Source organism: Bos grunniens, chromosome 5, assembly GCF_055505025.1.
Source record: "Bos grunniens cultivar Pamir isolate PY7600 chromosome 5, Bosgru_T2T1.0, whole genome shotgun sequence".
Lineage (NCBI taxonomy): Eukaryota > Metazoa > Chordata > Mammalia > Artiodactyla > Bovidae > Bos > Bos grunniens.
In genome coordinates this window covers 30,647,327-30,660,039 of record NC_141169.1, presented here as the reverse complement: position 1 = coordinate 30,660,039, position 12,713 = coordinate 30,647,327, and the positions used below count along the sequence as shown (strand labels likewise).

At 52.3% G+C, this 12,713-nt stretch overlaps 1 protein-coding gene across 4 annotated transcripts in view; it reads left to right on the top strand.

Annotated features, from left to right (window-relative positions):
- The window catches only part of AQP2 (aquaporin 2), a 15,933-nt gene extending 3,220 nt beyond the window's left edge, over positions 1-12,713 (top strand). The window contains exons 2-5 of one of the 4 annotated variants that reach the window (XM_086399554.1): positions 2,509-2,641; positions 7,811-7,975; positions 8,364-8,424; positions 9,085-12,713. In XM_086399554.1, coding sequence (XP_086255680.1) covers positions 2,509-2,641; positions 7,811-7,975; positions 8,364-8,424; positions 9,085-9,482 — 757 coding nt within the window. In that variant the 3' untranslated portion in view covers positions 9,483-12,713. Of the gene's footprint in view, positions 1-2,508; positions 2,642-4,308; positions 4,764-7,810; positions 7,976-8,363; positions 8,445-9,084 lie in introns of those variants that run through there. The other 3 variants (XM_086399555.1, XM_086399552.1, XM_086399553.1) reach the window with 3 other exon arrangements.

Here is a 12,713-nt window from a genome sequence, read left to right as displayed (position 1 = left end):
TGACCTGCTTTTACTGACCTTGATGGGAGGATGGAGGGCACTTGCAGCTCCGCTCAGAGCAGGAAACACACCTGTTATCTGTCAGATAGCAGCAGTTCTGAATTCTGTCACTGTGCTCCTACGTGGGGCACCCTTACTGGCCCAGCTCCCCACAGATACCCTCCTCCTACTTCTGTTTTTCCAGACTCTCAGCCACCTCCTTCAAGCCTCCAGCAAACCACATATAAATCCCTGCTTCTTTAGTCTTCAGCATCCTTTAACTTTCTTTCTCACTTCTTCCCTATCTTGATTATTTCACAGGGTGGGTATGAGGCAGAAATTCACTCCCACAATTAAAAATATCCTCTCTAAGTCAGACTTCCTGAGACTTCCCTGGTGGTGCAGTGGTTAGGACTCCACGCTTCTGCAGGGGACCCAGTTCAACCCCTGGTTGGGGAACTAAGATTCCTGCAAGCCACGTGGCACAGCCAAAAAAATAAACCAAAACATCAAACACCTGGGATTCTAATTCTGCCTCCCCACTTCTTGTGTGATCTCAGAAAAGTTACTTAACCTCTCTCATTTTCCTCATCTCATAAAAAATGAGATGATAATTTTAGCTCATAGGATTGCTGTGAAGATTAACAGTGTTAATGCATGTAGGAATGTCTAAAGGAGTTCATGAAACAGTGAGCACTTAATGCAAGTTTAGTCTTATAACTGCTGTATTTCATCAGTCCTAAGGTGTACTTTTTCCTCTCATTCTAATGTCTTAATGATCGTGGTATCTTACAACAGCTGGGAATGGTTGTCATTACCTGTGCATATTTAAATTCGGTCCTTTGAGTTTCACGCCTTCTCATTCCTACATCTGTTCAGTTTAATTGCTATTGAAAATGTCTTCAAAAAGTTACCCTATGGTTTAGCAGTTAAACAAAGTTATTTTGTGTACAGAAGGACACAGAAACAGAGCTGCCTGCCAAGAATATGACATTAGTGAAGCAAATAGTTGTTATTGAAGAATGACCACAAGGCTGTATTTTTCTTGTAAAACAACTGCCAAGGGTTTTATGGGACCCAAGAAAGGAAGAGTCCCACAAGCAGATGAAATTGTTGTTTTACTACTGAGCAAAGGGCAAAATGATTGGCAGTCACACATGAAGCAAGAAAACACCCGAGGTACACTTACAGAAACACGGCAGACAATCTTATAAGAAATGATGGATTGCTACACTTCAGATGGCACTGAGGGTGAAACTGTGCAAAGAAATATCCGGGACTCAACTTGGAATCGAAAAAGGATTTTAGGAAAGCCAAACTGAATGTGAAGAAATTTTAGAACTCTTTTAGCCATTTGTTTTGCTTATAATATCCTTTTTTCATGTGTTCAAAAGAGTGACTTTTGACTAAATGCTATTGTGTTCAGTTGGTCTGTCATGTCCGACTCTTTGTAACCCCATGGACTGCAGCACGCCAGGCTTCCCTGTCTTTCATTATCTCCCGGAGTTTGCTCAAACTCATGTCCATTGAGTCGGTGATGCCATCCAACCATCTCATCCTCCGTCATCCCCTTCTTCTCATGCCTTCAATCTTTCCCAGCATCCAAGTCTTTTCCAGTGAGTCAGCTCTTCACATCAGGTGGCCAAAGTACAGGAGCTTCAGCTTCAGCATCAGACTTTCCAATAAATATTCAGGGTTGATACCCTTTAGGATTGACTAGTTTGAGCTCTGTGCTGTCCAAGGGACTCTCAAGAATCTTCTCCAGCACCACAGTTTGAAGGCAACAATTCATGGTGCTCAGCATTTTTTATTGTCCAGCTCTCACATCCATACATGAATACTGGAAAACCATAGCTTTGACTAGACAGACCGTGGTCAGCAAAGTAATGTCTCTGCTTTTTAAAATGCTGTCTAGAATTGTCATAGCTTTTCTTCTGATATCTACGTAAATCTGAAAGACTTTTTTCAATAAGTACAAAACAAAAATTAGGAATAAAGCATTTTGGGGGTTGTTTTCCTTCACTTATGTTTAAAAATTATTTCTAAGATAACATAAAACCTACCACCCTAACCGTCTGTATATGAACGATTCAGTGGTATCAGGTGAATTCACAGTGTTGTGTGACCATCTCACCATCTGTCTCCAAGCGTTTTTGTCACACTCTAGTTAGCAGTGCATCACACAACTGATGGCACCTTGTTCCTCATAAGACATGGTGTCTTCAGTCCCTAGGTTGGGAAGATCCCCTGGAGTAGGAAATAGCAGCCTGCTCCAGTATTCTTGCTGGAAAATTCCATGGATGGAGGAGCCTGGTGGGCTACAATCAATGGGGTCTCAAAGAATCGGACACAGCTGAACACACACACAGCATACAGCATGCATATTAACCAAAAAATACACAGCTGAAACAATGTTTCCTCTGTTCATTAAACATAATTAAGCAAAATTATGTTTTTAAAATTACACAGTGTTGTAATCACTGTAAACAAAATACAACCCTCCCCGGGTTGGGGCTTCTCACCAAACAGGGACCACGGCTGGAACCCTCCAGCTTCTCAGGAACACCTTCCACTCCGGCTCAAAAGGAAGGAACAACCCGACCAGGGGCCCGGTCATGGCTGGCGTCCTCCCCTGCTTTCAGACTTGTGTCCAGACCAGAACGTGAGTGAGTCTCAGTCTCTATGTACTTCATGCTGTAGTCTGTAAAATAGATTCATAGGCTAGACGACCTCTGTCTTAGAGTGGTATCTTACCACTGGGTTCTAAATTTATGGCCGTGTGACTGAAGGCCAACATACACATACACAGTTTGGGATGTGGATTAAGGGCTACAGAGAGAAGTCATGACACCTCTTGGGGGTTTTATTGGGAGGTAAGAGACTTTTCATTTGACTAGGTAAGGGGAGATCCTGCTCAGAATAATGGGTCAGCCACTTTTTCTCTCTCTCAAGGTCATGAACATTTTGATCAAAGAGGAGAGACAAGAAAGTGTGTGTGGACTATCCGAGGGCATGCGGCATCATGGGGGGCTCCACTCTGCGGTTTCCAGTCACTCTCAGATTTCTGTTCCTGGGACTGTGACTTGCCCCGGGGACAGGAGGTAGAGCAGAGTCAAGAAGCTGATTCTCTTAGTCTCACATAGGCCCTGACCTGCCTCTGGGTCCCCAGGACAGGGAGCAGGGCTGGAGAGATCAAAGAAATGTGATGTAATGGGACCTAATGTCTCCTGGACCCCAGGTCAGGGCAGCATTGATGGCAGGAAGTGGCACTGCCCAGAGGCTGGACTGAGTGGGCACTCAGACCAGGGAGTCACTTACTGCAGTCGCCCCGAGCCTGCACAGCTCACTGCCCCACAGAAACGTCCTCCCCCTGTGGCTTGGGTGGCTCCGAGCTCTAGGGATGCCTAGAGCCTGTCACAGCTTCCGGGACCCTAACATGTGAGTTTGGGGAGTCATGGTCTCTCCTGATGGTACAAATAATGCTATTAATAACAGATGATATCAACTGACAGCTTGCTGTGGGCCAGGAGCAGCTCTGAGCACTTTCCAGACATTAGTTCATATACTCTAAACCCCAAGCCCACAGAGGTTTATTATCCCCTTTTGAAATCACAGAGATGCACTATGGAATGGAAAACCATGGCTTCCTCAGTCGACCTGAGCTTGACTCCATCACCCAAGGCCAGGATCCCAGCGCCTCTTAAATCGCCCCCTGCTTCTAGGCTATGAAAGCTGCTATTTGGCAGGGGTTCCAGGGAGCAAGTGAAGCTTAATGATTTATGGATGACTGAGTGCAAGAAAGCAAACACAGGAGAGACACGAAACCTCTATGCCTTGGAAGGTTCGTGTCACACCAACCGGTTGTTTTCCATCCCCTGCGAGATGGAGCTCAGTCAGCAGGAAGGATGTCCCGATCTCCAGAAGGGGTAGCACTGACACCCTGTTTCATGGTCAGTTCTGTAAGGTGTTGCCCCTGACTTGGCAAACAGTTTGAATCAGAGAGAGGGGTTTGGCAGCATAAGCCGTACAGAATCCCCATAGGACCGGTGGGGACAGGGGAGGCCCTGGGGCAGCTGCCCTAGGATAACCTAGGGAACAAACACGGAAAACCAGGGGACGTCAATCCCTATCTGGAGCTCATTAATGGGGAACTCCATTCAGCTGTGAAGTCCTAGATGGGGTGATAGGCATGCTGCGCCCAGGGGTAGGGGGTGGGGGCAGGAGGCGGCCATAGGGGAGAAAAGGTATTGGCCAGACTCCACCTACATCTCACGTGTCCAAATTCAGGATGGAGGGGCCCTATAAATGCCCAGGGCCAGCCTCCCCGGAGACCCTGAGAGAGAGACAGACAGACAGAGGGAGAGCAAGAGCTGCAAGCTCCCCGCCCCGAGACCCCTGGGCCAGCCCACGGAAGGCTCCGCAGCATGTGGGAACTCCGGTCCATAGCCTTCTCCAGGGCAGTGCTCGCAGAGTTCCTGGCCACACTCCTCTTTGTCTTCTTTGGCCTCGGCTCAGCCCTCAACTGGCCACAGGCCTTGCCCTCTGTGCTGCAGATCGCCATGGCCTTCGGTCTGGCTATCGGCACCCTGGTGCAGGCTCTGGGCCATGTCAGTGGGGCCCATATCAACCCCGCCGTGACTGTGGCCTGCCTGGTGGGCTGCCACGTCTCCTTTCTCCGCGCTGTCTTCTATGTGGCCGCCCAGCTGCTGGGGGCTGTGGCCGGGGCTGCCCTGCTCCATGAGATCACACCACCAGCTATCCGAGGGGACCTGGCTGTCAATGCCGTGAGTAACCGGAACTGTGTCCTTTCCAGAAGGGAAGATCCTGGGGAGTCCCTTGTGAAGGATGAGATGGGAACGACCACATCTGGGTGAGGGTCTAGGTGGGGAGACAGAGAGAGGTGGGATGGGGAAGGGGCAGAAATGCTGGAGCCAGGAACATAGCTGCCACAGGAGAGTCAGGGTGGAAGGAGCAGTAATGTCAGACAGCGGCTGGGTACCCACGGGTCTGCTGGTACCTTCTGCCCTGAGCCTCTTAGAGGGAGAGCCACATCAAGGACTCTGTTGACCGATGCTGGCGTTGCAGTGAGGGCTGTGCTAGAACTCACGGAGGACGGAGTCCCCAAGCAGACATAGTCTGCTATGAAGACTATGAAGAAGGAACTTCAGAGAGCTAGTCCCCAGCATCTTCCTGAGGGAAGAAGGACCCAACATTCCTTCAGCATCCACTGTGTACAGGGCTCACAGCAGGGACTCCATGCTAGCCACACGTGGATAACTTACAACAACCTATAAGGGAGGGATGAGAAGATCCATTTCTTAAGGACATGGAAGCTGAGACTCAGAAGGAGGAAGTACCAAAGCTAGTCTTTAAACCCAGGCTTGACTGTCAAACCTGTGATCTCTCTACCCTACCAATATTCCCTCTTTGAGCCACCATCTAAGCCTTGTTTTGCAAACGAGGAAACAGAGGCTCAGAGAAGGGAAGTGACAGGCTAAAAGCTCAAGAGTTTGTTGACATCAAGGAAAATAGTGAACCCAGGGCAAAACTGAAGGGTCAAAGTCTCTCCAGACCTTGGAAAATGTCCCCAGAGCCCATGAGGTGATTGACATGACCAGTGGCTTTGGGAGCTGAGGGTGACGCTGTGGCCCCTCCCCCTCCACAACCCTGCCCTCTCCCTCTCCTGGGTCTGGGCAAGGCCTGGACATCTGAGGGCATGGGTGGGAAGAGACAGCCTGTGTCCCTCAACACAGCGCTAACTCTTGCTCCTCTTCCAAGCCAGGAAGGCGAGTGCTTCTTTCATGCCTCAATCTCCAGCATTTCTTGGCCTTCCCTACCCTCAGGCCACTGGATGTAAGCTCTGATGTCTCTGAACAGCCCTGCGTGGTCTCTGTGGCCATTCCCTCCCCCGTACAGGTGGCCTTCCTCATGCAAGGAGCAAGGGTGTCCCCACTAGGGAACTTCTCTCTTCAAAATGGAAAATATGATGAGTCTGGGGGCTCAAGTTTGAGAGAAGGCAAGAGTGACCACTGTGATGGATAGACTGAGAAATCTGACCATTTCCATTGAGAATGAAATTAGTTCAGTTTGCAGCAAGATGAGGTCTAGTTAGACTAAAAGAGGAACTTCTTGAAAGCATGGTCAAGAAAGCCTCAGAATGTGTGACTAGGAAATCCCCTCTAATAGCAGGGCAACGTGAGTGCTAAGGGGCCGTGAGGACACAACCTCCTGCTCTTCCATCATCTCACAGTTGACTGGGGCCCTCGGGAGGGAAGGGTCTGGGAGGCTCCTCCGAACTTCTGCTCAGCATTTACCATCTTGATGACCTGGGGAGAACTTTCCTGGCTGGAACGAGGCAGCAATGAGACTGACTTGTCCTGAGGCTAGGAAGAGCCAGATGACCCCCATGGCTGTCCCAGGTGTCCTCTGGAGTCATTGGAAAAGCCAGTCTGCCCACCAAGAATTTACCACTGATGTGCATCTGCTTTGTGGCAGGCCAGACTTCATCTCATTCTTGGTACAACACTATAAGGAGAATTCTGCGATCCTCCACTCTGAGTGGTAAAATTGAGGTTCAGCATTCAATTGATTCAAATCACAGAGCCGTGTCAGCACCTGGAAATGGACCCAGAGCTGTATGACACCAAACCCACATCCATACTCTCTCCTTTAGACCACTCTTTACCAGGGAATGGAGCTGGGGCTCTGCCTTTGTCATTTCCAGACTCACAGTCCTCCAGGATCCATTCTGCTATCCCCATTTTACAGAAAGACAAACTGAAGCTGAAATAAATAGAGCCCCACAGCAAGTCAGAGGCTCCACAGTGTCTGTCTCCAAAGCTCTTCACTGCCCCCACTATAGGCTCTGGTATTGGAAACTGAGAGGGAGTTGAGGTTAGACTCCATAGAGGCCCAAGGGTGCCATCTTGATGGTTAGGACCTGAGGTGGGGGTTCAGAGCCTGGAGAAGGAGTGTGGGAGCTCAGGGCTATCCCAGCTTCACCCAGCGCAGTGCCCAGACCCAGAGGGCAGGGTGTAGGGTTCAAGATAACAAAACCCAGAGAGAAATCCAGTACTGGGTGTGGCTGAGTTATGAAATCACCTCTTCACTCAGCCCCAGGTTCTCTCGTTACAAGGTAAGGTCTGCTGGGACCATGGGCACCCCACATGGGGGTGGAGGCATCACAGTACAGGGACCCCCACCTCAACCTCCGCAGGAAGTGCAGAGAGCAAATCCACAGGGCAAAACTGACGCCTGAAATGCAGTAGGAATAGGCAAGGTCAAGGGGAACAAGCATATTGTACACTGGACTCCTGGGGGAAGGGAGCACACTAGTGCCAGCCCCTGAGCCAGTCCCTTGATCCTGTTCCTGGGAGCCCTTTGACCATAGGAGGAAAGACCACCGGCCTCTCATTACACCAGTATCCTATGGCTTAAATAGCGAGGAAGGTCTTCCTATAACCAGGCCTAAAACTTCCTGCTGCAATCAAAACCTCTTCCCTCCTTGTTCTTCAGGAAACAGAAATTCCACATCTCAGTACCCTTTTCCTCTCACACTGCAGGCACACAATCCCAATTACCAAACCTAATGGGCTATGGAGTTAGTTTCCCTACCTCTAGCCTGGGAACCACAGGTAGTCAGTCATAGGGTCCATCCCTCTGCCTGTGTGCCATGGCCCAGTTAGAACCCACCAGTAGTGTGGACTAAGGTGGCTCGTGCGCCCTGGCGGATTGTGCCTGGAGACCTATCTGGGTCCCTGGCTGCAGGTGGGCAGGAAGATGACACCAGTGTGGGGAGCAGGCTCAGTGTGTCCCCCTCCTCTGTCCCCAGCTCAACAACAACTCGACAGCCGGCCAGGCCGTTACTGTGGAGCTTTTCCTGACACTGCAGCTCGTGCTCTGTATCTTCGCCTCCACTGACGAGCGCCGTGGAGACAACGTGGGCACCCCTGCCCTCTCCATCGGGTTCTCTGTGGCCCTGGGCCACCTCCTTGGGGTAGGTCGTGGCCACTGATTCCAGCCTCCCTGGAGGGACAGACACACAGACTTTCCCCAAAGAAACAGATACACAGACTGCTCTAGAGATAGATACACAGAACCCTCGAAAGTGACAGCCACAGAGACACCCCGAGAGAGACAGATACACAGACCTCCCAAGAGGGACAGACACATGGACATACTCCAGAGGATTTGACCCCCAGGCACCACAAAGGGACAGATAGCACTCCAGCTTCAAACGAATAGCAAGGCCTGTAAATATAGCACAAACTTCATCATCCATCCATGAATGCCCTGTAGGTTGAGGTCAAGCACTGGAGAGGGGCACGAAGACTCTGGCCCCATCCTCACCCCACTCCCCTCCCTGCCTCCTGCCTCCATTGCAGATCCACTACACTGGCTGCTCCATGAATCCCGCCCGCTCCCTGGCTCCAGCTATCGTCACCGGCAAGTTTGACGACCACTGGGTAATGGCTGAGACCTCCCTGTCTTCCCCTCCCGCAGAAACCCATCTCCACTAGAAGGGAGAGCAGTGGGATCAGCAAATTCACCCCACCCCCAATCCTCCTCCTGGGGCTACGGGGAGTCTTGGGTCCACCTTTCAGGTCTGACCCCCCAGAGACTCCATTTCTACATCTATAAATGAGGATAAGAATGTATCCTTTGTTCCTTTGGCTTTGGGGAAAGATTAAGTGAGGTTACTGGTTTAAAAGAGATGATGCAGTGCCTTAGAATTTGATAAATGGTAATTATTTATACTAGGCTACATATTTCTATCATTTAGCACTTATCTAGTACTTCCTTAGTATGTGCCAGGACTTATTCTAAGTGCTTTGCAAATATTGACTCAGAGTTTTCACAACAACCCTAGGCGTTAGGTATTAGAGTGAGGAAAGGCACAGAGAGGCCAAGTAACTTGTCCAAGGTGACCAGGGAGTCCGCACTGAATTCTCCCCATTACCCCACAACTAACAAGTCTTCCCGCTGCTCGCTTCTCCTCCCTATTCACACGGAAGAGCGTTTGATACCCTTCACCACGCGAGGCCCCCTTTCAACGCCAACGGGGAGAGGAGCATCTCTCGAGCCGCCCTCTCGCTCGCCCCCCAGGTCTTCTGGATCGGACCCTTGGTGGGCGCCATCGTGGCCTCGCTCCTCTACAACTACGTGCTGTTCCCGCCCGCCAAGAGCCTGTCGGAGCGCCTGGCGGTGCTGAAGGGGCTGGAGCCCGACACCGACTGGGAGGAGCGCGAAGTGCGGCGGCGGCAGTCGGTGGAGCTGCACTCCCCGCAGAGCCTCCCGCGCGGCAGCAAGGCCTGAGCGCCGGGACGGGCTGGGGGAGCTCGCCCGCCCGCCCGCCACCCCGCCGGAGCCCCTCTCCCCAGGCTCGAAGCCGGCCCCCAGGGCACAGTAGCTGCTTCCAAGACGCGCCGAGTGGCCAGGGCCCCGGGCACCGCGGTGAGCCTGGCAGATTCCCCTGGCCTGAGGCTGCGTGGGGCAGCAAGTAGGGGACCCTGAGGCGCCTGGCAGGGAGTTGGGGACAACGGCGCCCAGCTGGGGTGGGAGGGCGGAGCTAGAAGCCTCCTCCGAGAGCCTGCGCAAGTGCACTGGGGGACGGGAGCTGGAAAAGGTGCCCCATGATTTTTTGCTTGTTCGTCCCCCTGTGCCTCTCTGTCCCCAAGTGCAGGGCCGTGCACATTCCTGAGTGTAAGCAGGTGTGCCTGCGCTGGCGCAAGTGTGCCCTGGCTGATCACCTCTCACTCCCTTCTTGACCCCTCCCGCCCCACCTGCAATAAATCCGAGTCCTCTGCAGTGGGGGTGTCCTGTCCCCAGGAGCGCTAAGCGCGCTCCCCAGGAGAAGGGAAGAGGGAGGTGTGGAGGCCACTCTGAGAGGGCTGGAGGGAGGCACTGATTTCCACTCCCGACTCTGCCCCTTCAGGCAAGTTTTCCCAAGCTGCAGCACTGGGTCCTAAGATTTGCCAGGAACCGCTACTAAAGGTAGCGAGGTTTCAACCAGAAGACAGCTCCCCCAGAATTGGCCTGGGATGGGAGCAGGGAGAGGGAAGTTGAGGGCCAAGGACCTCCCTCCTGCCCTAAGAGAGGACCTCGCCCCAGGAAGAAGAAGCATGCATATGTGTGTATGTGCATATCCAGCAGGTGTACCTGAGACCCCATCTCGGCGGCGGCGGGGGGGGGGGGGGGGGGGGGGAGGGGGGGCGGGGAATGAGGGTGGGGGCGGGTGGGCTCCAGACTGAGAGATTAGCCTCCCACTGTGGCAGAGAAAACAAAAGGCCTTAGCGGGGCCCCTGGCCTTTGTCTTGGGAGGGGGAAGATTTGCAACTAGACACTTCTTGAAAGGAGACACTCAGTTTCGCAAGTGAGCCCTCTCACCCAGCACACACCTATGGCTGGCTGGGCAAGGCACTCAGGCACGTAACCACAGGCACCAGGCAACATGCCCCCATCACCTATCCCACTTCCGGTCCCTTCCCAGGAAGCAGCTCTTCTTCCCCTCTCTCCCTTCCACCTCCCCAGCCCTACTGCTCCCTTCCTTCTGGCTCCCCCCAAAGGACCTTATTGTGGAGAGAGCAGCCTAGCACACTGTAGGCCAAACAAGGGGAAATGACTTGTCCAGGCAGAGACAGGTCTATGTCTAGAGCCGGGCCTTCTAAATTTACAGGCCAGTGCGATGTTTCTCAAACGAGATTAACTAGGATTAAGTGAGATCATGCATGTAAAGATGCTGTGTGAACTATAATTCCTCATACCATTATCACGCATTAGTGGGATCATTTCGCTATTTCTGTTCCTGGGGGTGGGGTGGGGTGGGGTGGGGGGAAGAATCCAGAGGGGCATGACCTTTGGCCTCCTGGACATCCTTTAATTGGTGGTTAAAGCAAAGGCAGACCCTGGGGCCCCAAGGTACCAGCAGGAGATGGGTGTGGGGCTAGCCCCATCCTGCTCCAGCCTCTTCACCTCTCCCAACCCTGAGCCTCCACATTGTTCTCCCCGCCTCCCACCACCCATGCCAGCCATTCTCCCCTCCCTCTCCAGCCTGCTGCATCGCTGACCTAAGGACCACACTGAGAGCCCCCTTCTCTGTGCTCTGATGCCGTCATGCTTTCAAGGCTTTTCTCTGTGTCTGTCCCACACTGCACAAGCATCGCTGTGCACCAGAGCCTCCAGCCCCTTCGGGCCCTCCACTCCCTTCAGAGACAGACTGGATAAGGAACACATATCTGTAATTGTGCCCACTGCCTCCTCTAAGCTCTTTTCTGTCTTCCTTGACCAAACCTTCCTTCGGGTTAGCAAAAGCCTGCCCTCAGTCATAGATGCTATGGAGATGATTCTCCCAATCCTCAACAGCTGATGACAGCCACCTGGCCTCATTCCTGGAGAAGGGGTCAAGTCAGAGTCCAAAGTGACCCCCAGGGCTGTACTTCTGGCAGCTGAGTGTCCTTGCACTGGAATTTCAAAGGGAACAAGGTACTGAGCTGTAAGCCAAGCCTGGCCGTGTCTCAGGTATTGCATCCCCTCCTCACTTCTTCCCAACAGATGTTTCTGTGCTATGTTCAGTCACTCAATAGTTTCTGACTCTTTGCAACTCCTGAACTCTGACCCACCAGGCTCCTCTGTCCATGGGATTTTTCAAGCAAGAATACTGGAGTGGGTTGCCATTTCCTTCTCCACAGATCCCTCTAGAAGTTGCCAAAAATTTCTCCTCTCAGCTATTCCTCTTCCAAGATGACACTGTCCCCTGAACTTAATGTGAGATCCCTACTACTTCCAGCCCCGATCGCCCAGATTGGGATCACTGAGGTCAGAATCCACAGAAGGATTCAAGTGATGGGATGGAGGGGAACTACACCTGTTAAGCACTTTTGTGTCCCATTTTCTGTGCTGGGTGCTTTACATGCATTAGCTCATCTAATCCTCCTAAAACTTCAGGGAGGTTAGGGAAGGCCGGCACCCGATAGCCGTGTTGCGTTTTACTTTTTCCAAAGCATTTCCTTATCACCTCCTGCAATTATTTCCCAACCCTGCAAGACAGTCTGAGCAAATACTGTCCTTCCCATTTCAGGCCGAGGCTGAACAACTGGACTAAAGTCACACAGCTGTATATGGTAGAGCTAAGACTTGAATTCAAGCCTTCTTATGCAAAATGCCATGATCTTTCCACTCAGATGTCAGAACAGATCAGGCCTGTGTTGGGGCCACTCCTAGGGCCCTCCTGGGAGCCCTGGGCAGAAATCAGAGCAACTGGCCTGCCAGTCTTGGGTGGGGGGAGGGCTGGGGCCAGGTGGGCAGACAATGACGAAGAACACAGGCTGGTTTCTGCCCTCAAAGAGCACCCAGCCTGGAGGAGGGTGGAAGTCCCATGCCAAACCAGACAGAGGCAGGGCAGCATAGAGGCAGATGGACAGAACTTCAGGTCCCCAAGCTGGAGAATGGGGTGATTCTGAGCCGAGGGGAGGAAGGGCTGGCCATTGGGCCTCGGCTGCTTCCACCTCTGCACTCCTACTTTGCGCCAGATGACTTTGCCCCTTCGCGGGTTGCTTCGATACTCTTTTGGGTCTTTAAGCTGCGATTCTGTATCTGGGCAGTGCCTCCCAGCTAGACTATGAGCCCTGTGGGGGCAGGGCTCCTTTTGGTTCTCAGATGGCACCCTCCTCTCTATCTTCCCTCATCTGTCCTGGGTAGCACAGTGCTCTGCACATAGTAAACACTCAATAAATGCT